Here is a 25,000-nt window from a genome sequence, read left to right as displayed (position 1 = left end):
GAGGTGCGCTTCCCCCACTGCTCTCATTCTGGCTTTTTTCTCACACCGGCTACGCCACCTAAGCGCCCCTCATTCTGGCTTTTAGGAGTAGTCACATGGGTGGTCCAATACACTGAAATACATGGATGTCAGTGCGTTAGTCATCGAAATACATACATACGAACGCACTTGAGTTAAAAGTTAAAAAGTAAAAAAAAAGTCCACAGTAAAAAAAGAAAGAAAAAGAAAACACTCCGCCACAAGCGAACATAGTGTGAATTGTAGAGAGCTCAAACAAGGACAACGTGTTCCCATGAGGAGGTTTGGCTCCATACAGTACTGATTAGGTTACGCTTCAGAATGGAATGAGAGCTATTTCAAACCTGGTGTGTGTACTCTGGTGGTGCTCTGTGTGAATGTGCAGCTAGAAGAGAGTTGAAAGTAGAACGACATGTCGTTTTTTAACCGGATAAACCTGCAAATATACCATAGATTTTGTAAATGAGGCCTTAATCAGAATGATGCACTTAATGTGTGTGTGTTTATCTCCGTACCAGGTACTCTATGAAGGTGGTGAAAGCTGCTGCTCAGGTGCTGAATACGCTGTGGCAGTACAGAGACCTGCGCACCATCTACAAGAAGGTGAGAACATACCAGGGGAGGTTGGAGGTGGAGGTATAAATCAGGGGACGGGCTCATTGCACTGCATGAAACTGAATGACCGATGGTCGTTTGATACCATTACTCATTTTCTTCCATGCATTACAATGAATGAACCGTCCTCCCGATTTCTATCTCCTCTGGAAGATACGATGTATCAGTATGGGGGGGGGGCTCTACTAACTAACTAGATCTGAGGCCTCTTTCACACCGGCAGTTCCGAACGCCGGTTCGCGTTCGCGTGCCGAAACCTCCGAACGTTGGCGCTGTCTGGCGAACGAGCCCGCGTTCATACCAGTGTATCGTTCGTGGCTCGTTCGCCAGACAGCGCCAACGTTCTGAGGTTTCGGCACGCGAACGCGAACCGGCGTTCGGAACTGCCGGTGTGTAAGCCCTATGTGTGTGTGGTTCTAACTATTGTCTCCTTCCCCTGGCTACCTTTCAGGATGGATGGAACCAGAACCACTTCGTCACGCCTGTGTCCACTCTAGAACGGGACAGGTTCAAGTCTCAGCCCACGCTAGCCACCAGCACCATCCAGATGTCACCTGTTATCCCCTCAGGTAGGCTCAGATACACAAGTTCAAGTTTATCTGCCATATGTAACATAAGTGCATTGGAATTCTTGGTGCCTGCTTCTCTCCACATTTCCTTACGCAATCAGTTCTCTCCACATACACAATCACTACCTTTAATTATCTATTGATTTGTGTTTTTTTAATGATTTTTTAAAATGATATATTAAAGTTTGATCATTTTGAACGTTTTTCTTTTGCGCCCCACAGTTGGTAGTACGACCTCCTCTCCTGCCACGTTGGGCATCAAAGATCATCGCTCGGATTACCAGAGGGCGCCACAGTCAACTATGCAATTTTATAACTACCAAGGGGACAACAATGTACATAAAAACCAACAGTATACAGGTAAGCGTACATCAATCTGGTGAACGGGAAAAAACACACAGCACATCAGCATGACATTGGAATTTAATTCCAAATCAAAACACGTCAGCCCTTGTGCACCAGACTGTAATCAAAGGATTCCCTGAGGGCTTTTCTGAATCTATGAAGGCTGTAATCCATTTGATCCCTCCCCACACTGGAAAAAAATACCATCCATGCCCCCTTCCCCCCCACCCCCTCCCTTCTCCCCAAGCCCTTCCGCCATACTTCCCTCCTTCTTATCACTATCAGGCTGGTAGTTCTTATTCAGTCGGCAAAAAGTTCAAAAGAGCACTCGAGCCTCTTTATTATGCTGAAGTTGGGCAGGAGAGGCTGCTCTTCCCGCATTGTGAGCCGTCTGTCGGCTGGGCACCCACTACAGAGCCACCATTGTCAGCGGTCCGGAGGTGGAGCAGAGGCTGAGCACCCCAGACACGCCACTGCCAGATGGAGAGCTCTCACCCCTCGCTGGGGCAATGAGAGGGCAGGATAAAACAGCGTAGCCTGCAGCCATCACATTCTCCCCTTCACTGCCCATCTGCCTACATGCCCGCCTTCCTCCCCTGTCCCTACCCAGGCCCCAGCCACTGTCACAGAGGCGCAGCCGTAAAAAAGCCCGGCCACGCTGGGAACCCAGTGGAAAACTAGTTTTCAGGATTCCGCGCCGGTCTGAAAGTCTGCCAAGGAAAATACCATCCCACAGTCCTTTGCAAACAATAACGCGCCAGTGCCAAACTCGATTACTGCGTGTTATATTTCTGCTCTATGCTGCATAGCAGGCAGGCTTATTCATATTCAGAAACCGTCCCTAAGGGGCTTGTGGGACATGTATTGTAGTGTATGGTAACTTAATCGACTTTAAATGATTCAACTTTAAATGAATCAACTTTAATGGCCGCTCTGCCATTTGATGTTCATCTTTTGTGCATCTCTTTTTATTTCCAGGGTCTGGTAAACCGTCGCCATTTTATATCGGATCCTACTCTTCACCAACAAGAGAGGACCCCAGAAGAACACAGGTAAATCAGTACACAACACACAGGTAAATAAGTACACGGCGCACAGGAAAATTAGTACACAACAACACGCAGAAACTCTTCTGGTCTGACGTCTGTCTCTCGTGCTCTATAAACTTGTCCGGGGCAGGCGGCTCTGTCCGCTCAGCTTTGCTAATGCAAGGAGACTGACACATATTCCGGTGTGGATGAATGAGGGTGCTGGGAGAGATCCAGTGCGTCAGCCTTTGTTGTGAGCCAGAGTGGATGTGACTGCTAAGACGGAGATGGGCTGGGCATGCCCGGGGCACCCGTCACCGTGTGAACACGTACCTGTGATCCGCTGACTCCGATAACAAGAGGGAGAGTAAAGAGAGTTTGTGCCCTCGACCCCCCATCTCAAGACAGGCCAGTCAACAGTCAGTACAGTTAGGACATGACACAACTCTCTCTCTACCCTCCCAATATATTCCTGTCATACAGCTTGGTGCTGTAAGGATGTGGCACGGTTTGCTTTTAGCTTTGAGTTAGTTGGTACTAGGATTTCAACCAATTATTTTTCTCCCAATTATACTTCCTCAGATATATACGCTGGAGTTTTTAAATGAGGCCGAATCATTGTTCTGTGATTTTTAGACTAGACGTACTGTGGCTAAATTGGTCCTGTGTCTCTCCCACAGCCGGTGTACTACACAGAGGAGCCGAGCAGGCGAAACTACGACACCTACAGAATGTACCTGCAGTCTCCTCACGGCTATGACGACCCCTACATGGAGGAAGTGGTCACCTTCCCCCCCACGGCGGACTACAATTCCCAGCCGCATGGACTCAAATCCACCACCAACTACGTGGACTTTTACTCCACCACACGAAGGCCTTCCTACCGGGCGGAGCAGTACCCGGGCTCCCCAGACTCCTGGGTATAAAGACGGCTTTCGCCACAACTACAACTGACAAACTCTTCCATAAACTTTTATTTGTGTGTTTGTTTGTTTGTTTTTAAAAAAAAGTGAATGTGGGTGGTTCAAATGTGACTGAGTGATGGCAGATGGAGAGATGGAACGTTAGCCAAAGAAGGAAATAAAGGAATGTTGTTTTTATTTTTCAAGAAAAAAAACGAAGAAGATGGAATCATGCAGTGAGTGAGGGTGTGTTGGCGGGGGCGACACTGGACATTATCGTGAGCGGCGTCCTGCTCTTGTCTAGATGTTAGTTTTTCTTTTGAAAACCCGTAGATGTGGTAGCATGGTGAAGGTGTGAGTCATGTGAGGAAAGGTTTGTGGTAAAGAGTAACAGATGGGGAATGTGCGTGCGTAGGCCAAAATGGATCATGAACTCATTATCTGTAAAGAAAATAAATAATAATAATCTAATGATGTTAGTTTGTACAGAGGGATCTAATTGTATTCGTACTTAATGTTGAACTTGTGTATGCCATCAAGTCTTGTACATTTCCTTCATTTTATTGTAAATACTGAAAAGAATGCCACCTGGTTTACGCTCATCAGATTGGTAAACAACTTGTGCCATGTTACATCTCTATAGATATATAAATATATGAAGAAATAAAGAGAGGAGGGGAAAGATGGCATCATCATAACACAAACATGCAAAGATAATAAAAGTTCACTTTTGTTTTTTAAATGAATTGTGTAATTGCAGAAATTTTTGTGACTTAGCAGATATATTATCTTTATTTTTCCATTCCCTGGTCTGCACCTTTCATGGGATGGTTCACTGCCATTTTCTATGCACACCAACAGAAATAAATGTGAACGTTTGGTCCATGAGTAGCTCTACCACTCCTGCCTTCTCTTTCTCACCCTGTCCTCTTCTCTTTGCATGCATACATACTTTCACTAGAAAAGATCTCATAATGACCATAGTAGGCCTTTTCCAAATAAACACGAATTTGCCTGAATAAATACTGATACTACTACAATACTTTCTCTGAGAGAAAAGACTTGTCTATGCAGATTAATTATCCAAATTGATTTCAAAATTACAGACATGTGTACATGTACTAATTGTATCTTCAGGTGAAATGCAATTCATCATCCTTATCAACCAAGTCAAGTCTCACTGGACTTATATAATAATTTGACCCCAAAAAAACTGCTTTTAATTAACTCTCATGCAAAAATGCACTGGGGCTGTCATTGTGGTTCTATTGAAAACATTCCCACGAGAGACGAGACGAGCCCATTGGCTGAGCTCAGTTAAAAACAACTCTTAAAGCCCCCCTTGGTCTGCGCAGATCTGAAACGAGTCGGATAGTAGCACGGAAGCGCTGTTGGAGTCAAGGTGACGCCGTCGCCATATTACTTACACCGATCTGACTCAAACACGTCTGCAGACACGAAAGTGGGAGGGGAAATTGATGGAAATTGTTGTTTGTACACTGCGCACCATGAGCTAATCTAAAACTCATATGGATAGAACATAGAACTTCTGAGTCTATGCAGTCTTATGGGATAGATCAGTCCATGTACAGCCCAGGCTGGTGCTCCTGGCTTCCCGCATCAGCTATGCAAGGCGTCGTTTTTGTTCCAGCAGTATAAAAACAACCAAGTGGGCGCTGTACGTTGTGTTTTGCTATTGTTGAGAAAGTTAAAAGAATGGTGCAACTATCCAAATCTGGGACGAGGGACAGTCATTTGTTGAAGGCTGGCCATCCTCCAGCAGGTACATGTCCTTATTTATGAATTGAATACACATGCTAATTCAGCTTTTTCTCAGCAAAAATGTTTTTATGTAAAAAAAAAAATCACTGGATTATGTTGTTGATTGTACGATTTTTAGACTGCAATAATGTAATCGAATTTAAGGATTTTGTAGCAGTAGTACAAGTACTTGGAGTGCATTTGAACGTTTCGGGGTTTTATCGTGCAAACATTTGAAACAATGTTGCTGCACACTGCACGTTCGAACTTGGCAAGCGCACTTGTGATACAACTCGATTTTAATCAATTAACTCTCTGTTGCATTGATCGCTTCCCCTAGTAATTAGCTATTTCTAGAAGTGCTGTTATTAATACGTGCTATAGTGTTTTTGTTTGTAATGATAATTGCCAGGAACCTATTGTGCAGGAAGGGAACACACTGTGCTCTAACCAGCGCTCGGAAGACGATCTGGCAAAGAACAGTACTGATTTTTTTATTTTTTAAAAATGATCTACTATTGTCTGCAGATTATAATCTTATCAAAATGTAAAGTCACACATAATTAGACCACTGTCATCCATTTGGAACTGAAATTAAAAAGCGTAGCCTACATTCATTATTTTGCTAAACCATTCTCAATATTCCAAATTACATAAATAATAGATGCTTTGTTGTGACATGCAAAGTATACATATGGTCCATTTCCACGTCGTACTCAAGAGATGCACAATATCTGAGAAATTTCCTCTGCTGCTAAATAATGCTCCAGGAAAAATTTCTCTAGGACACTTTGTTGCCCTCCAAATAAGAACTCAGTTCATACAGTTTTGCAAAAGAAAAAAAAATCCTCATAGATTTAGCATGGACTTTATCTGTCCTATAGAGGACTTATGGCAGATGTTTTGCAGAGGGAAAATATATTTTCTGTGCATGAACAGGATGTGGGTAAAAAAAATGACTTTGATCACATCTGCTTGTAGAAGCAACTGAAGAGAAAGAAGGGCAACAATGATGTAATGCACTCTTGAACACGCTACATAACATACATCTGCATGTCAGGGTTGGCAGTTAAGACACTCCCATGCCCCACATTTCTTATGGCAAAGTTGACTAACTGGAAGTAGCTTGCCCTGTAAGTTTGAACATGCTCTGGGTTGTCTTGGTGATGTATTAGCATACGATTTCCCTTTATTCTTTCCTGGACATTACAGATGTTAGTTCTATAACTTTCAATGACCTGACTGGTCATGATTGCTTGACCAGAGTGATGTTTTTCCATCTACTGCATTCCATAGGAGATGTGTGTTGGGGATTGCATGTTTAACAGTTTAACAGGGATTGCATGTTTAACAGTTCCACTCTGGCTCCGCAGTAAAGGCTGGGGGTAAACGGGTGGCTAAGAAATGCTGGGATGACGGCGCTTCCCATGTCAATCCAGAGAAGGAAGCCAAGAGACCTGACAAACCCAGGTATCTACAGTTTAGAAAAGGCTTGTGAAGATGTGTATCTCACTTGGAACTTGATGTCATTTGAACTTTATTTAAATTTGGTTCAATTCAAAATGGTCTTATTGTGGATCGACAGATAAATAAATCTGACTTTACAGTGTTTGTCGTGTCTCCCATTGATTTGTGACATTAAAGGTGTAATTCTGTTGTAGGTCTCTGGCCACTGCCAACAGAATGCAGCAGGTCAGTGTCCTGATGGCTGGAACACTTGACAAGGTAAGAACATCAGCCATACAGTAACAGTGGATGTATATCAGTACCCAACATAAAGTGTTAATAGAACAAAAAAAATATCAGTCCAAATCAATCAATCGATCTGATTCAGTCGTCGTGCATGCCAATCCAACTCCTAAAGAGTGGCAGCCATGGTCAAATGGCTTCCTTCCAGTTGGATTTTTAAGCATTTAAGATAAATTGAAAAATTATTCTGTTTTTGCAGTTGAGCCATGACTTTCCAGAGACCCCAGTCAGTGTGAGGCACAGCAAGCTCCGACCTGCCGTGGAGAAGCCACACTCACCCAAGACCTTCTTCATCCAGCAACCTCGCAAGTGTTGAGCCAATGTGGCTTGAAGAGTGGCCCGAGGGGAACATGTGAAGTCGACTGTGAAAGATAAAACAGGAAGTATTACTACATACACGATGGGACCAACAGAGGATGGCAGAAGAAGAGTTCAATGTTTAACATGTGTTCATTAAAGTAGACTCAAATTCAGTTTTCCTTTAAGGTCTGATTTGATTGAGATTTCTGACATTGCTACTTTTAGCTAAGCATGTTGAGCTTTCCAAGGGTATTGGGCTTTTTTGGGTGTACTTACAAACCAGCATTTATATTGTGCCTTTCTGTATATGACACTGTTACCATAACTCGACTCAAAGTATATGGGCAATTGGGATAAGTATGTTGTATAAGGGGGGGTAAGCTGGTTATGGTTTTTGACAGTTTTTTCTGTGACTGTTTCATAATGAAAAGTTTGGCCCTTGTTCACGGCTCGAATAAAAGAAAATGCATGGCCTCCCAGAAAAGAATACTGTTCTTATTTATCATTCAACTCGACACCCTTCGAGTTATGCTCACTGTAACTAATTACCTTGAACTAAATGAGTTTGATTGAACAGTTCAATCAGGAAAAAAAATGTTCTTACCAAAGGGTGGTGTCAAGAGCGTCTTTTATCACATTGAATGAGATTGTTTTGCTTTCTCTCACCATTTTAAGCTCCCCATTCAGACTTATGACTACTTCTGTCTTTTAATGGCAAACTGCTGTTCTATCATGATATGGTAAAGCAACTGTAACTCAAGGAAATCATTGTCAATATGCTTGAATCATAGTAAAACAAAAATCGATGCATTTGGCAGGCCTGCCGCAAGCCTAACATGGCATTTCTTTGTGAAGTCAGCAGTATGCTAATATCATGGTGGTGCACAGAAACTCTCTCATGGCTATATGCTCTTGAACTCTGTCTCTTTGTAGGAAGCTCTCAGTACGTTTGGGCTTCTCTTAGCTGCCCACAAAAGAGTCCCTGTTGTGAGGATGAACTCAGCCAAGCATTGTTCCGTCACTTACAGTTTTTTAATTCAACATATTTCCATTGCAGCTATTCCCATGAAATGTAGACCAGACATTGGTATTGACTCAATAAAACTACACAGCTGAAGAAATTATAACAATAGAATGTGCAATAAAAGGGAACGACACAGGAAAGAAGTATTGAACACGCTAACTGAATATTGACTAGGCCAGTCCAACACCTATAGTCTCCTTTGCAGTATGTTTTGGATCGTTATCCTGCTGGAAGATCCACCCGCGTCTCATCCTCTTCATCCTGGTGGATGGCAAAAGATTCTTCTCAAGAAGTTCCCAGTACATGGCTCCATTCATCTACCCTTCCATAATTTGGATTCCACCAGTACCATGTGAAGAGAATACCATGCCCCATACCATGATGCTTCCACCTCTGAACTTCACTGTAGCTATGGTATTTTCAGAATCACATGCAGAGCCATTTCTCCTCCAAATATGGTGCGTTGTTTTGTTGCCGAAAAGTTTTTGGCTCATCTGACCGGACTACATTCTCCCGGTAATCTACAGGCTTTTCCAAATGCTCTGTAGCAAACTTCAAACGAGCTTCAACATGCCTTTTCTTAATGTAATGGAGTCTTCTGGAGTGATCGTGAATGGAGACCGTGGCGGTGGAGTGCATGGCCTATTGTTTTGGTTAGGATGCTCTGTATGGTGCACCATAGAGAGCATCCTAACCAACTGCATCACAGTGTGGTACGGCTACTGCACTGTGTCTGACCAGAAGGCCCTGCAACAGGTGGTGAAAACCGCCCAGCGCTTTATTATCGGCACCAAACTCCCTACCATCAAGTCCCTCCAGGCAGACGGTAAGCATCATCAAGGACACCTCGCATCCCAGCTATGGTCTGTTCGATCACCTACCATCTAAGAGACAGAAGAAGTTTTTTTTTTTTCCCCCCTTTCCTAACACCAGGGGAGCCACCCCTCCTAAATTTCGTTGTTTGGTACCTGTACTGTAGCAATGACAATAAAGTCCATTCATTCATTCAATTACAGGATCCCCTGGTCCCGTACCAGCAGGCTCCAGAACAGCTTGTTTCACACAGCTGTCACTCTGATGAACACACTCCAATGAACACTCCTTTCCTGTTTCAGCATGACAATGCCCCATGCACAAAGCAAGGTCCATAATGACATGGTTTGCCGGGTTTGGTATGGAAGAACATGGCTGGCCTGCACACAGCCCTCAACCCCATTGAAGACCTTTGAGATGAATTGTAATGCAGACCTCAGTAATGCTCTTGTGGCAACCATGTTCCAAAATGTAGTGGAAAGCCTTCCCAGAAGAGTGGAGACTGTTATAGCAGCAATGGGGGGACCAACTGGAATGAGATGTTCAACAAGCACAGTGTGTGATGTTCGGGCGTCCACATACTTTTGGCCATGTAGTTAGTGTATGTTGAATTAAAAAATGGTTGATGTGTTGAATACTTATTTTCCCCACTGTAAGTAGTGCCCATTGACATACTGTAGTGCCCACACTTAATTATTGGCTCGTACTGTAGCTGTTCGTTCAGTCATAGAAGCAAGTGGCAATTCTCCACTTCTACTGAGAAATGATGTCCATACTTTATATCTGTAGAGTTGGCATGAGAAGCTACAAGTCTGGACATTTTACAAAATGTGTGAAAAGGAAATATTTGCACATCTGCCCGCCTGCTTTTGCCTGACATACAGTAGCGTACAGTAGGCACTTGAGTATAGGCATATTGAGTAAATAGAAGCACACAACTGCTATGTCGGTAAAAGGTTTGTGGAATGCATAGAGAGGTTATGAGTTCTGACCATATGCAGGATAGAAGAAAACTGTCGGGAATGTGTTGTTAGTGAATGGCGGAGAAAAATGACTGTGCCAGGGGCCAAAACCAGATCAAAAACCATTTCATTTGGTCTCCGCGTTCCAGACTCCTCACTGCTTATATTTCATCTTTTGTTTCCTGTCCTTGTGGTAAAGACGTCATATGTCGGTGTCAGGAGAAGGAGACCTTTTATAGGGAATCAGGAAGATAGCTAGGTAGCATACTGCCCGTGGGCACTTTCTAAGATGGGGTAGCGTATCATAACACTGGAAACAAATGTTTTTGAAACAGCTGTCAGACTGTTAACCAGCTCCCATTCCAGCAGATGGTGAGGTGGGCAGAGTATGACGCTGGCTTTGTTCCCTCTTGCAGTCTGTGTTTGAGCCTCTTTGATCAACTGGGGCTTGGGCTGGTAACCTGGCCATGAATAATGAAGAGACATGCAGGCGTACACACACACACACACACACACACACACGCAGGTGTACGCACGCAAGCATGCATACACACACACACACACACACACACACACACACACACACATAATGAACATTTAAATTCAGTCAGTCTAGAGGGACTAATCCAAAGCAGAATTTTTCAGAATTGAAAAATACTATATGTACAGGTTTACCCAATGTTGTGATACTCAACATGTAAATAGTAGGCTACAGTACTTAACAGCTAAGAGCCCTGAATAGTTGTGTCTTTGTTTGTAAGTCTATGTTGGTGTGTTTGCTTGACAAAAGTGCTACTAATAACATGAGTATCATAACAGGCAGAACAGAAGCTTGGTGACGCTCTTGTCACCATCTGTGTATGACATTTTGTGTGTCTGAATTGGAGGGAGGGAGTGGTTGGTGGTCCTCAGAGGTGCAGACAGGTGCATTTCCATGCCAATGACTGCCCATTCCCAGCCATCCCCAGCCATCTGACGGGGTTGACTGCCCCTGGCCTGTGACGTCTGCTCCACTGCTGAGAAAACACCAGAGTCCAACAATAATCCTGCCTCACAGAGAAGAAGCACGCGGGACTGTAAGATGTATCCTGTTTTTTCAAGATATGCTTTGTTATTCCTTGGTAAGACACTATTAAATCCTCAAGATTATATTATTAATGATAATCAATATAACTGTTTACATTGTTGACAGGTTTTTGATTATTGCACTCATATGATAACAATGAACGTCGAAGTGCTCATATTCAGTCACTTAATTATTGTGAAATAACATGGGAATTCAATAGTGTTACTAGAGTAATACTGTTATGCTGTTAGGTGTTAACCAGTATCACTATTGATTACTTTCTTTTTAAATGGCGTAGTGCACATGTCATGAAACGTTTTGTCCACATGGTGGCACTATAGACTTGCCTAAATATGGATATCTGAGTTTACTCCTCGACCTAAGAAATCCTATGGTAAAGTCAAAGAATGTCAAATGTTGAACAGGTTTATCATTGTGCAATTAACTAACAGTAAACATAGCTGAGCTAAGTATTAGCCCCCAATTGCATACTTTCATCGTATACAATTCACTGTAGCACAAGCACACAGAAAGGTATATCTTTACTTCAAATTCAACCTAATCTCCTTTTGCTTTCATGAATTTATGAATGAATGAATGGTCTTTATTGTCATTAATACAGTACAGGTACCATACAACGAAATGTAGGAGGGGGGGCTCCCCTGGTGCTTGGAAACAAATAATAATACTAAAAACAAGGAGGGAAAAGAGCTGGTTTACATAAATAAAGGCTATATACACTATCCACTATACTATACTACTATACTATACAAATAAAACACTGTGCTGTACTCTATGCTATGCTATAAATATCCTAACATTTCCTATCTCTGAACCTTATGTACACAAGGGTTGTCATATTGCACATAGTATTATTGCACATTCATTTAAAGTGTCGCAGTTTGCAGGTTTGAAATGTTCACAGTTGTATTTCAATATTGCACGTATGAAACAATTATTGCATGCACATGAGGCATGCATTGCATTGCGCGTGGGAGTCCAAATTGCTTGGTTACCCAGTCCTGTCGTCCCGAGCGCAGCGCACACCCCATAATGACCTCATGGAGTTTGAGTCTGCAGAGGGAGGAGTTCCATGTACCTTTGGTCCATCAGGGATTCATGTGGAGATAAGCTGTAGGAAAACTTTTTTCTACTGGGATATCCATGACATTTATCAGGTAATTTGTTTAACTTACCAATGTTTGTTTACTGATATATATCAAGAACTGCTTGGGACATGTCTGTGTCTTAGTTATTGCCTAGGGATAGTTTTGTACGACAAAGTATGAGTATGTATGTAATGTATACTTGGGGAGTTTCGCCAATGTGTAGTGAAGGAATAGAGCTCGCGCAAGAATATGTTGGAACATGTCTTACGAGAGAGGAGAAATCCCCGGCGAGTTTACAAACATTTTTACAGTCTTTGAAAGTCATTTGTTATATGATTTGAATTGTTTACTAATTGATTGAGAACTCTGAATGATGTTTTGTTTTTTATTTAGTGTTTTTATTATTGTTTAGGACAGTTGTTTAGGCAACACTGTAGCAGCCTACCTCTGACAGGTCTATTCAACCTGTCAAGTCCCGTCGTGATACTTTGTATTTCTACGTGAAGGCATTTCTCCGTCAAATCGGTGCATAAACTGGAAATTGTGACAATGCATCAACTTTTGCTGTGCTCCGACTGTGTTACAATGTGTCATCTGCTTGGCTGAATAATTTTGGCCTCATTTGATCTTTCGCCTACTGATGCTCATCGGGGGTGTTTGGTTAATTCTTAACACATGCACACCTTTAAGCACATGGTCAGTTGAAGAGATACACATCATTGTATGCTACTTGTACTTATTTATTTGTACGTTGGAGGTTATTCGTTAAACGTTAAGTTAAAAAGCTATTCTGGAACTTTTCAATCATATTGGAACGCTCACGCTGATAAAGTCGGGTGACATCCTGTGTCCCAAACAGGACTTAGTTTATTCCAAAGCATAGGGCCAACCTTAAACGGTGTGGTCTTGTTTGATGCGTGGTGCATGCCCTATTTTTACATACAAATGCGGTGGTTTTGAAATTAAGACCAATCCAGATGTAGTGATCTTGCTCGCCCACATGGGATTGAGTCATTGAAGTTACCACTGAATGTTTACATAAGATATTTCCTTTTGCTGGAAGGAGAACACTACTAGGCTACTAGGCGACTTGTCTGAAATAAGTCATCCACTAGTTTTTCTATCTGAACGTAATTCATACTGACATGTCAGATTTCATTTAATCAAAGGTAAGATGAAATCAATGACATCAGATGTCTTCACTGAACTGTGTAGTTGTAGCCTACTTTGATTGAAAGGGCCTTGTGTACCTGCCTCAAAGTGCACCTGATTTCATGTTGAAATTGATTGAGCTGCAGTTTCAGTGACATAGATTTTGTGCCAACATTTATTATTTTCCCCATCTGCCAAATTCCACATCAAACAATGCCAATGACCCCAACTGAGTTGTCAGGTAACACTTGACACAACTGATGACATTTTTATTGAGTTATACTAACGGGTTTTCATTTCCACAACAGGTTCTTAGAGCTCAATAGACAGGTGCTTGCTAATGCCACAGTAGAACACTTGTGTTAGAACAACACCCCCAGCCTAAACTTCAACAATAAATCATATAGGCTAGGCTCTGCAATACAGTGTTTTTAATCAGACTAATTGCAGCATTACCAATGAATGTTCAGTATTAGTCAATCAAGCTGTTTATCGATTAAATTATTTATGAAGTGGATCCCTTTGAAGTGCCCACAAGGCCTGTAGTCACAGCGGCAGAGTCTGGTTCCCATGGTGCTTAGCCAGTTGGCCAGTAACAGGTGCTGGCAGTGGCACCAGACCAGAGAGATGTTGAGGCTGAGGAGAGGGTGTCAATAGAGCCACTGACCTGACAGTGTTTGAATCAGTGTCCGAACAGTAGCCACATTATGTAGCGGCACGTTATTCCAGTAATACGGCCAGATATGTAGGCCTTATGTCTAGTGATGGGGAGAGTATCATTGAACCAAGGAAGCGCCCTCATTATAAGACATTAGGCCACCAGTATTGTTCTGTGAGGTCAAAGACAGAGAAGTGTGCAGTGTTTCTTTTCAGAAGGTGGTCACTTTCTTTTGAAACATTATCAGACTGATCTGGTTAATGTCAGGGTAAGATAATGGTCAACACACACACACCCATAACAAATCTGACAGGAGAAGGTTACTTGACTCCGCTTGGAAGATGGTGTTTGTTTTGAAACAGTAAATTGATGATGTGCTGCAATCACACTCAATTCTCTGTACTCTGTTAGTAAAAGAGGTTCTTGTGTTTGATAAGTTGAACTCATAGATCATGACTGGGACGTTTTTTATGGGCCATGGTAGTTCAAGTGGTTTGATAGGCCTGCGCTTGACCGTTGAAACAAAGTTGGGGCTTGTATGGAGTGTTGTGTTGTGTGTCATGCCAACGGCCCCATCGACCGAGGCGGGCAGCTTGCAAGCTCTCTGATGTCATTGCTAGGAGCAACAACGTAGCATTTAAAGGGTTTCGGTGGCGATACTAGAGACCAGGCTAAATTATAGATTGTCCTAATTACAGTTGTGGTTATCGTTAATAATTATTCTGTTCACCGCAATAAGGCTATATAGGATTTGTTCGGAGTCATATAATCTCCCACAGTCACAGTTTCCGACGTAATAGGACGCTAACAATATGCAGTAGGCTAATTTCCAGTTGGCTTTTTAGTATTATGATTGGTTCAGTTCAGTTACCATTGGCTTCTCTCCAGATCATTACAGTAACCAATATCTAGCCTATAGGGTGTATGAGAACATTGAGTAATTGCATTAGGTACTGTTTCTCATGGGTTGAGGCAGTTTATATCTAAGGCACTTGCCTTAACTCTTTTAACCCCAACATTTAATATCTAGTTCCCTCTAGGTCATCAATTAAAATGTAGCCTACGCATATTGAGTTGCCTTTGTGTTTAGACAACGGTTTAGTTTCTGAACATGAGAGTAGCTTGAGTGGAGGGAGTAGGCCTATGTGGAAAAGCACACAAAGCTACTGTACCACCCTGTGAAATTTAGAGTGTCCTCATTAGCTCCTTTGAGAAAATACAGTTTAAAACCACAATTATACTGGTCTGCCAAATGTGTTATGATTCCGCGTTTTAATTAACGCATTCAGTCCAGTGAGGCATTCCACAGAGCTGACATGGTAACAGAGTTTTTAAAGAAGCCACATAAAACCTAGTCAGTTTGTGCTCTGGTATCGGCTCCAAGCCTGTGTGTGTGTGTGTGTGTGTGTGTGTGTGTGTGTGTGTGTGTGTGTCTGTGTGTGCGTGTGCGTGTGCGTGTGCGTGTGCGTGTGCGTGTGCGTGTGTGTGGTGCTCTTTTAACTCTACCTCTTCATGAAGCAGCTGGCTTTTATTGGCATTAGCATTTTTGTTAAGCATTTAGAAATACCCCAGAGAGAACTGGAGGGCTAGCTGTATCTCATGTGCTCTCTGTATAATGGTCAGTCTCTTTAGTCTTATGCATTGGCTAATAATAGCTAAACCTCTATGATGGTGATGAGTGGCTGTGAGGACTTATCTCTGAACTGTCTGGGCTGAACACCTGTGGAATGTTTACCAGCCAAAACCCTGGAGAGATTTATTAGGCTTAGATGTGCACATCTGCTTTAAACAAAGGCAACAGGTCTCAGTCCACATCTTGACAGTCCTGACTTTATGACTTATTTGTTCCTGATACTGTAGCCTACTCTCTCTTGTTAAGATGCCAATTCAAAGAAATGTCTTCCTGACCTAGTTCCTCTGGTAGCATTTCTATGTGAATAAGGATGCTATGCATGAAGAGAACTACTCTAGACTTTAACCCTTGCCTGTTAATGTTTGATCCTAATCAAATAACAGGAAGCCCCAACCCTCAGCCAAATATCAGTCTGACTCAGAGTTCTCCCACTGAAACCTCCTATCCAAGCATTTGGCATACTTAAGGTTCGGCCCTTGGCTAGGTGGTGCACTTTATCCGCTAGCACACCTGCCTTATAATCTGATGAATCAATGGTCAATCAAGTCGAAAGTGATGGCAACAGGAAATGATGATGGGATTCTGAGGAATTGGTTAATGCTCCAGGTTGTTTGGCCTCAGCCTGATCTCATGAACACATGATAGTGTTTTTTCCTGTCTGACCGTGTTTCCAGGAGTTAGGAGTCTCCCCCAAGGTCCAAAAAAGAAACCTGATAAAGATTGTTAATACATGTGTGGGCTGACTGAGGCCTGGAGCAGCTGGTGGGTGGCTCACACACACAACCACCAACCTCCTCTTTGTCAACGAGGTCAGACAGGTAAGACCTGAACTAGACCTTCATAAGCAGCACGTTGCGGATCTTTGAGGAAGAGGGGATCTTTGAGGTTTATAACGTAACACATGTTGACTCAACTATAATATGAAGTGGGCTAGGTGAGGTTTATTTCGTAAGGGATGAGCAATGTCTCGTCTGACAGTTTCTCAAGGATTAGGCTATACATGTCAGGTAGAATCAGTTTCCACAGCCTCGGGTGGAACTGTAAAATTCTGAGTAACGATCGGCTTCAAAAACATGTTTCAACTCTTCAGTGCTCTGTGTGAGCTTGGATAGGGGGGGAAAAATAGCAGATCACAAAAGGTTTCTCACACTCTGACTGTGGAATAGGCATGAGGCTAGATCTACAATTGTCAGGGTGTAGGAGAAGTGTGTCTCAAGAGTCAGCTCTCTCTCAAAGTGACCTGAGCAGTTTGACCTGTCTTTTCAATGAAAGTTATCCTCTGGGGGATATCCTAAAGCTAGCAGGACTAATGAGCAGATTAGATTTGTCATCTTTTTAATTTCAATCTAATCCATGTGGACATTGAGTCAGGATGAAAAATTGGGTTGCTTGTCCCAAATCACAGGCTGTAGGCTATTTGACTCTGCTTGTGACAGCATGACCTCATCCATGCCTTCGAGGTAAATTGAATAATACACATAATCTCAGAGAATGTCAGGCTGTTTTTCCCATCATCTAGCTAGAACTAACTAAGTTTACAAGAACACTGCTCCAAGCGTGTTCTTATGCCAGGTAATAAACTAAGTGCCTCCAGACTTAAGGTAATTGTTATGGTAGTGTGTCATAACAGTCCACTCCTCCGACAGTCACGGCCATGTCGGGGGTAGGCTACCAAGGTAACGCACTACCTGAGTTGCGCAGGCATGAATAATGATAGATGTTACTAGGCTGCTCTTTGCGACATTGGAAAGAGATGGGGAGCAAGAGAATCCCTCTGATAAATGCGCCACATTACCTGTTTCATTACCTACATAATCATGCCATCTATCTCACATTGTGGCAACCTTTGTGTAGCCTACTTCAGCAATCAGAGTGGTTTTACTTTGTTAATGGCAAATGGCATAGTATTGTATAGCCTAGTAGAACATTACTGTAGCCCCACGACACAGTAAGCAAATAATTAAACCAGGTAGCCGTTGGCTTTCCACTCTCTACATAATCTATGAGATGTTATTGCGTAGATACGGCACTGTCAGTAATTGTTACAGAACTTTCCATAAACTGAATAGCAATGATGAAATTGTTTCTTTTTATATCTCAGACAGCCACACTCACCCACCCTCTGTCTGTGGGGTGGACAGCATTCGGCTGTGGTTTACCAGGATAAGAATGAATCATTGTGTGGAGTTTGCCTGGAAGACTGCTTATGGGAAAAAAAGTTTGGGCTATTGTAATTTCCTCCTTTCAATGGCAGTGAGAATGGATGGCAGAGTTGTACACAATGACTGAAACAGAGACACTGCCGCCCATTCTTCCATACCTTTACTTCCTCTTCCAGGGGTAAGGACCGTGTTGTTCACTTCCCATTGTTTCACTGAACGTTGAGTTCAGCAGTGCAGGCCATTTCCTGCCTGTCTGTACTCATGAATGGACAGTAATATAATGGACATGACAAAGCTATCAAAAGCAAGGCCAGGGAATTTTCATTTGTTCAATCTCGCCAAAATTAAAATTCATTTCACAGCGGCATTCTTTATCAGACGCTGGCAAAGTGTCCATTCACTCTGACAACATAAAGGTCAAAGCAGCCTAGTGTGAATCTCCCGAATCGCTATGACAACGGTGTGGACATTTTGAGGAGAATCATTCATGTAGAATCAGAGGATGAAAAAGCACTGGCTGTTAACAGGCAGGAGGTGGACTGGAGTAAATAAAAAAAGCCTTCCTACCCTGCAGTCATGGGGAAGTCAAGCTGAAGGTTGCTCTCTCTATTGTCTGGTGTGTCACAGCACAATGTAGGTCCACACACTCAAACAGTCCAGTGTGTGAATGGGCCTATAGCCCGAGGCAATCAGGAAAACAACCCCACTTCCGCTCTATATATAGCCGGGCTTCTCGGATGACCGTCGTACAGATGGCCTCATTAAGCACATGTCAGCCCTGGCATTGTTGCAGGTGAGACTCGCCTTTCTTCCCCCAACCTGTATTTGGTGAACTCTATTGGCGCTTTTCCACTACCATCCCGTAGCGTACCAGTACCCGTGGTTTGCTTTGTTTTGCTTTCTCCACTGCCAACTGGGCCGTACCGGGACGTAGTACCCGTACTGATTTTAGCTACCCTTCCTGACTCGGAGCGAAAGGTACTATCCGTGCTACGATGTGACGTTGCAGACCGTTGATTGGTCAATGGAAATGGTCACAATAACGTCATCCCAGGTAGATATTCCAGTTCACCGCTAACCGCCATTTTTAAATACCACTACAGATGGGAGATGGCATTCCCCCTGAAATAAAAACGGTCAAAATCATCCCCCTTCTAAAACTGCCACCCCCCCTTTCCATCTTATGTCATTTCATCAATGAACGTGGTATTACTGCTATTTCAACATTTAGTTTTGCCGTATTGTCGTGTGGTCGGCGATTGGGTGCGTTTTTCGATAACGATGACGCGGACACCCACACATGTAAGTTGGTTTACTTAATACTGTTCAGCACTTGAGGTTACATTCAATGCATGACTTGTGCTATATGCTAAATACAATTAAGAAAGTGTCAAGTAACAGGCACGTAACTTCCATATGCTGTATAAATAAAGACTACCGAGCAAGACACCGGGGCACTCATATCTGCATGTTTGTCACAGGGTGCCAGTCACCTTGTTCCTCTGCAACAAACGTGGAGATTGTATGAGCGCCCCGGCGGCAGTCCAATGGAAGCGTCAAGCACAGCCTTTCCATAGAAATACATCGCTCCCTGTCTAAAGTTATAACGTTACATGTTTTACGGCTGATCTGTGCATGATAGAGCTGCATTTTGACATAATTCATGTCGCATTTCCCCCCGTTGAGCTGTATAGCGGCACTTATTCAAGTGAAGTGCTCTTATGGCGCTTAACTCCTCCTACTGTCCCGGCTCGCTCCAGGTCTGTTGTGAGAGAAGCGTTTCTGAAAATACGGTACGGGTCAGATACAAATGCGTGCCATACTGTGCCGTCCCGGTCTGGTCAATGGAAAAGCGCCATATTAAGCCTAGGAGGCTAGCTAGCCTACATGTTAATGATAGGCCTGTATGGTTTCCAATTTTTCGGTGCAGAAAGTATAGGCTAGTTTTTCCTCTGGGTCATGGTGTCATGCTGGATTGACCCTTTGATTGCTAGGAGGAGTTAAACCTGAAGTGACTACTAGTCCTGAAGTGATGTAAGGGATATAAATAAACAGCAGTTGAGGGAATTGTCTTTCCAGGTAATTTCCAAGGTTAGCCAGTTCCAACCCTGGTTTGGCCTCATAGGCCTACCTCTGCTGTTCTTATCTGGATTTTGTTCTGGCGGACTGACTACACACTGCCTGCCTGACGTGTGTGTGTGTGTGTGTGTGTGTGTGTGTGTGTGTGTGTGTGTGCGTGTGTGCGTGTGTGCATGTTTGTGCGTGCGTGCCTGTGTGTGGGTGTGTGTTTCAGACTTCACCCCCTACTTCCTTATTTGACTGGTGGTCCCTGGGAATCTCTATAATACATTACTTTGGCTCAGACTGGTGCTTACTTTGCTGTGCCTCAGAATGTGAATATTGAGAGTGTGTGCTGCTCCTCTATTCAGTGTGTGTGTGTCCACAAAGCATTGACAGCCACATTGGGTCTCTGGCAGCTCTGGGACTAATACAGAGAGCCCCTTCTAAAGGGGCCCTGTGTAAAGGAGATAATACCCCAACTTAATGAAGCTACCATGGCTTGGAAGGACTCCCTATCAAACTGTACGGTTAGATAAATGTTGGTGCCTAACTGTCATGTAGGCATAGCATGTATGATTTCTCTGAAGAGGTTTTCCTCTAAAGGTCACCGTTATTCCCCCCCCCCTGAAGCTTATCGCCTTTTAATGTTGATTTTGAGCCTTTGTTTTGGTAAGAGGCACACATTGATTTTATTAACTCCTTAGGATCAGATTGAGATCAGATGGTAGGGGATAGCTGTCTGCCCCTCTGTGGAACTCAGTGTAGCAAAAAAAAGAAGAAGAAATCGGCATGGCTCAGAAATCCGTCCTGGTGTTCAAAAGCATGAACACCAGGACAGACGGATAAAAGGGAGGATTTCTCCCCCTCTGTCAGTGTCTTTGGTGTGAGTGTGAGTGTGTGTGTGATGTGTGGCTCCACCTGGCTCTGAGCATGGGCACTCAAAGGAACAAAGGAATGCGTGAGATACACAGTGATTGTAAACATGTGCTGCTCATTTTTCTTTTCCAGAGCTTGGGTTTGTTTGAAACACAAGCTGGGTCATTGAGGGGATTGAATTTGATGAGAAACTGATGAAACCATGTCACGTCTTTAGGGCACATTAAGCATAACAATGGAATCGTGCTAAATGTAGGCCTATTCAATTAACTGATATGGGCCTTGTATAACAATCACAAGTCTTGAATCATTGGTCTTGGCTTTGTTTTGTACATTACTAGCCTACTAGTAACTTGTAAGTCAGTACACCTTTGTGCTGACTAATATCTAACAGACTGAGGGAAAGTGACAATGTTAACCTACATTCACAGTAACCCAGGGCTTTGAGGGGCTGTGTCTGAAGCACAGGCGCCTCCCTTCTCTCACATTCAGTGGAGCCTGTGCTGCTGTAAGAGGAATTTGTCGAAATAGCTCTTAGAATATCAGGAAGGCGTTTCTCATTTCCTCTCTGTTAACCCAGGGTATGTTTATTGTTACTGTGGAGATGAGCAGCCACCTCCTCCACACAGCAGAGCTGAGCTGAGCTAAGCGAGGGCTATAGACGTGCTCTGCAGTAGGCACAGGCTCTGTAGGCCCTTATGGAGGAGAGAGGCATGATCCTCCCTTTTGACTTCTCCCTCTCTGGTGATGAAGAATTTTCACAATCATAGTAGAGAACATAGTGAAACCAAGGCTACGTCCCAACAGCCACCTTAGCACCATGGACAACGCATGGTCAATATATCTTCATCCTTAATGTGGTATGTTAGTGTCAGTAATGTGATCATCGGAAGACACCCCAATGATTTAATTATATTGTAGTATTACTAGAGCTCTATGGAACCATGACTGCATGTCACAGCTGTGTATGAGAAAGCTGGTGTGTGGTACTCGCAGGAGGATCAGGCCTCTTAAACTGGTTCTCCCTCTTCAGCCTATACAGTTGAAACATGATCACTGTGGTAAAAGCATGTGAAATGTAGCTAGAATAATGACCCGCTAGCCAGAGGAAGCGTTTTCTGTGGACAGCAGCAGACACGCAAAGAGATAAGTCTGAAATAGTATGACTGTGCAAAGCGCTGAAACGCATCACAGGATGACTGTAGTCCATTGTGATGAAGCCCCTGAATGAAGCGCTAATCCAGCCTTTTGTATCGACGTTAGTAGTGGTCTTCCTGTCTCGTCAAAGGGGGATTGAAATGCCACAGGTTAACAATTGCTCTGATTTGGAGAGGACATGCCATGGGACTGAGCAGCAAAGAGATGGAACACTCACTGTCTGTAGCCTACACTCACATGACACTTTATTAGGAACACCTGTACACCGCATTAATTCAGGTGGTGTAATGGTGTGGGGAATGTTTTCTTGGCACACTTTTGGCCCGTTAATGCCAATCATCTCTTGAATGCCACAGCCTATTTGAGTATTGACCATGTGCATCCCTTTATGGCCCTAATGTGCCCATCTTCTAAAGGTTGCTTCCAGTATGATAATGCACCATGTCACAAAGCAAAAGTTGCCTCAAACTGGTTTCATGAACATGACAATGAGTTCAGTGTTCTTCAGTGGCCTTGCCAGTCACTGGATCTGAATCCAGTAGAACACCTTTGGGATGTGGTAGAACAGGAGATTCACAACTTGAAAGTGCACCTGGAAAATCTGCAGGAATTGTGTGATGCAAACATGTCATTATGGGCCAGAATCTCAAATGACATCTTGTTGAATCAATGCCCTGAAGAATTGAGGGTGTTTTGAGAAAGAAGGGCAGGCCCTACCCAGTATTAGTAGCCTATAGTGTTCCTAATAAAGTGTTCTGTGTGTGTTCTGTGAGTGTATATCCTTCTTTATGAATACTTGCCATAGCCATAACACAGTGATTGGACTCTTTGAAATTGAGCCAACTTAAAATTAAAAAAAATAAAATGCTTGAATTAAATACTTGGTTTGAGAGTACCATTATCTAATATGCCAACGTAGGGTTAAAGATAAGTGCGCATGACAGTTCTGTTGTTTATTTAAGAAACGTCCTTGGTAGATGTAGGTTAGCCTAAGTTATGTTTACTTAAAAAAAAGAAAAGAAAAACACACCTCAGAACTGGAATACAACTGAGACTCTTGCCTTGAGCTCTTACATGTTTCATTGCAGGCCTAGCTTTAGCCACATTCGTTTCTGATCCGAAACAAGCAAGTTTGGCTGTCTTTGTTCTCCCGGGGAAGTGAATTATAGCCTAATGTGATCACAGCAGGAGATGTTTTGTAATCATAGCCTGTCTTGTAACATGTCATTGCTGTTTGGCTAGGCAAACACTGGCCCAGGCAAACTGGACAGACTTGTGAGGCAAGGCTGAGACTTAATTACGTGTATTGGTCCCTGCCGCTACCTGCCATTTATTTTGCAAAGCTAGCTAACATAGCATTAGCAACTGTCACTTTCATTTCAAGCCCTTGTATTCCTCGCCTAGTTGTTATGGCAGTTGGAATCATGAATTGAATCTGTGTGTACGTGTTCTTGACCTTGTCTTGATTCCCTGTCCTCTAATTTGACTCGGCCTGGTGCATTTGTTACGCATCTCAAAACATTTTCACTAAGGACCAATTTAACCTCGGAAAATGAAATTCATTATTGAATCCAATAATCTGATTTATCCAATATAACCTTGGAATTCTATATTAATTCATTATTGGCAGTGTTGTCCCATGGTACCGTTACAAGTAATAAGAATAGGCCTATTTTATGAAAAATCATTATCGTACGGTTATCATTTTCCCCTTATTGATAATAAGAGAAACAGCAGGGGAACCTTCCGTAGCCTTACCCCATACACCTCATCATACATCTGAGTCATCAGTCATTCTGTGGTGGACCACTGACTGCAGTGCACACCATCTCATCTGTGAGCATCATAGATCAGATCGATGCGTCTCACAAGACCTCTTCCTACTAATGAAAAACTATTGGTTTTTCCACACGATGTCCAGGAGCCAGTGGAGGTCTCAGTGGGGTTGCTAGGTCCAATGGTAGCCCACCGCTGATGAGACTCCTGACTCCTAAGCTCTGTGGGTGTGAAGTAACGCCCTTATTTGGGTGAGTCTCTGTTCCGCGTCTCCATAACGAATATTGGGCTGTTTCTATTGGTACAGTGTGAAATACAGCACCCCATTTTCAGCAAATCAGTGTGTCCTTCTGAGTGATGGCCGGAAGGACAGTTAGGTGTTGGAAAAATAACCTAGCCTACATCTTGTTGTGTTTCAGGACCTAATAGACTTGAATTATGTGCTTGAAATAATCTACAATAACTCCTTCCCTGTTGTTTTTTAATAGACATAGGCCTATACAAATAACAATTTCAAGAAAAAATGTTGTTCTAAAATTCGTCAAACTCACATTAGCCTATATGAAAATGTTATATGGTGTAGTCTAGTTATCCAAACATTACTTTAACATTGTGACGAGCGACTGAGAAGACCCAAGTTCAGCCACATAACGTCAATTAGATGTGGAATGTGGAGAATCCGACGGATTGTTTTCCTGCATAACAAGATAGCAGACCTTGTCTGTTCTGTTTAAATATTAGAGCATTCTTTCCACGCCGCCCCGCTAGGGATGACCCACAGGATTGGGAGCGCAGTGGGAAAACTCCCAGCCTGGTGTCAGAAGAGGAGCGTACGAAATGCGGGATGCGTTGTCATCACCATGTCAAGTTTCGGGTCCACTCTCCGACACTGCCCGGCCTGTGCCCTGTGTGTGACTGAGTGAAAATGCTTGTGTTTTTTGCAGGGGCGGAGTGAGAGGATTCCAGGAACTGTACCATGTTCAAGGCAGTGCTGAAGAAGAACAGAGACGGAGGGAAGGGGAGCAAAAAGGAGCCAGGTATGTGGAGGATGACAGAAACAGCAAGGTCCCCCCTCAGCTCTGATCGTTTCAACATGCCCAACTTATTTCAGGCACAGAGCTCACCCTCATTTGAATAGTAGGCCTCTATGTGTATAGACGAGCCCTTTTTTCTTATTACAGAATGTAAAAGGACACATTTTGGAATGCATTCTTAGTATCATATTGATCAAAAATATGGCTACCGAGTGAAATAGTAGGCTAG

The 25,000-nt window shown here is 43.1% G+C and overlaps 3 protein-coding genes across 4 annotated transcripts in view; all 3 read left to right on the top strand.

Annotated features, from left to right (window-relative positions):
• LOC308162976 (plakophilin-4-like) overlaps positions 1-4,292 on the top strand; it is a 77,265-nt gene extending 72,973 nt beyond the window's left edge. Inside the window, 7 exon segments of the mRNA XM_080537136.1 lie at positions 1-3; positions 537-621; positions 1,085-1,202; positions 1,425-1,562; positions 2,526-2,599; positions 3,256-3,486; positions 3,488-4,292. The exon segment at positions 1-3 is cut by the window's left edge and continues 199 nt beyond it. Of these exon segments, the coding sequence (XP_080393262.1) occupies positions 1-3; positions 537-621; positions 1,085-1,202; positions 1,425-1,562; positions 2,526-2,599; positions 3,256-3,486; positions 3,488-3,529 (691 nt within the window). The 3' untranslated portion in view covers positions 3,530-4,292.
• Positions 4,293-5,106: 814 nt separating this feature from the next.
• dap1b (death associated protein 1b) lies at positions 5,107-7,760 on the top strand. The gene is made up of 4 exons (XM_080537144.1): positions 5,107-5,260; positions 6,612-6,708; positions 6,900-6,963; positions 7,187-7,760. The coding sequence occupies exons 1-4, from the start codon at positions 5,194-5,196 to the stop codon at positions 7,301-7,303; spliced, it is 345 nt and encodes a 114-aa protein (XP_080393270.1). The 5' UTR covers positions 5,107-5,193; the 3' UTR covers positions 7,304-7,760.
• A 4,516-nt stretch (positions 7,761-12,276) lies between these two features.
• tanc1b (tetratricopeptide repeat, ankyrin repeat and coiled-coil containing 1b) overlaps positions 12,277-25,000 on the top strand; it is a 117,634-nt gene continuing 104,910 nt past the window's right edge. The window contains exons 1-2 of one of the 2 annotated variants that reach the window (XM_080537135.1): positions 12,277-12,330; positions 24,682-24,774. In XM_080537135.1, coding sequence (XP_080393261.1) covers positions 24,714-24,774 — 61 coding nt within the window. In that variant the 5' untranslated portion in view covers positions 12,277-12,330; positions 24,682-24,713. Of the gene's footprint in view, positions 12,331-16,409; positions 16,523-24,681; positions 24,775-25,000 lie in introns of those variants that run through there. The other variant, XM_080537134.1, reaches the window with a different exon arrangement.

This window comes from Nansenia antarctica (genome assembly GCF_963989245.1).
Source record: "Nansenia antarctica genome assembly, chromosome: 7".
NCBI lineage: Eukaryota > Metazoa > Chordata > Actinopteri > Argentiniformes > Microstomatidae > Nansenia > Nansenia antarctica.
Note: the sequence above shows the minus strand (reverse complement) of the source record. Positions and strands in the feature narration are given on the sequence as shown.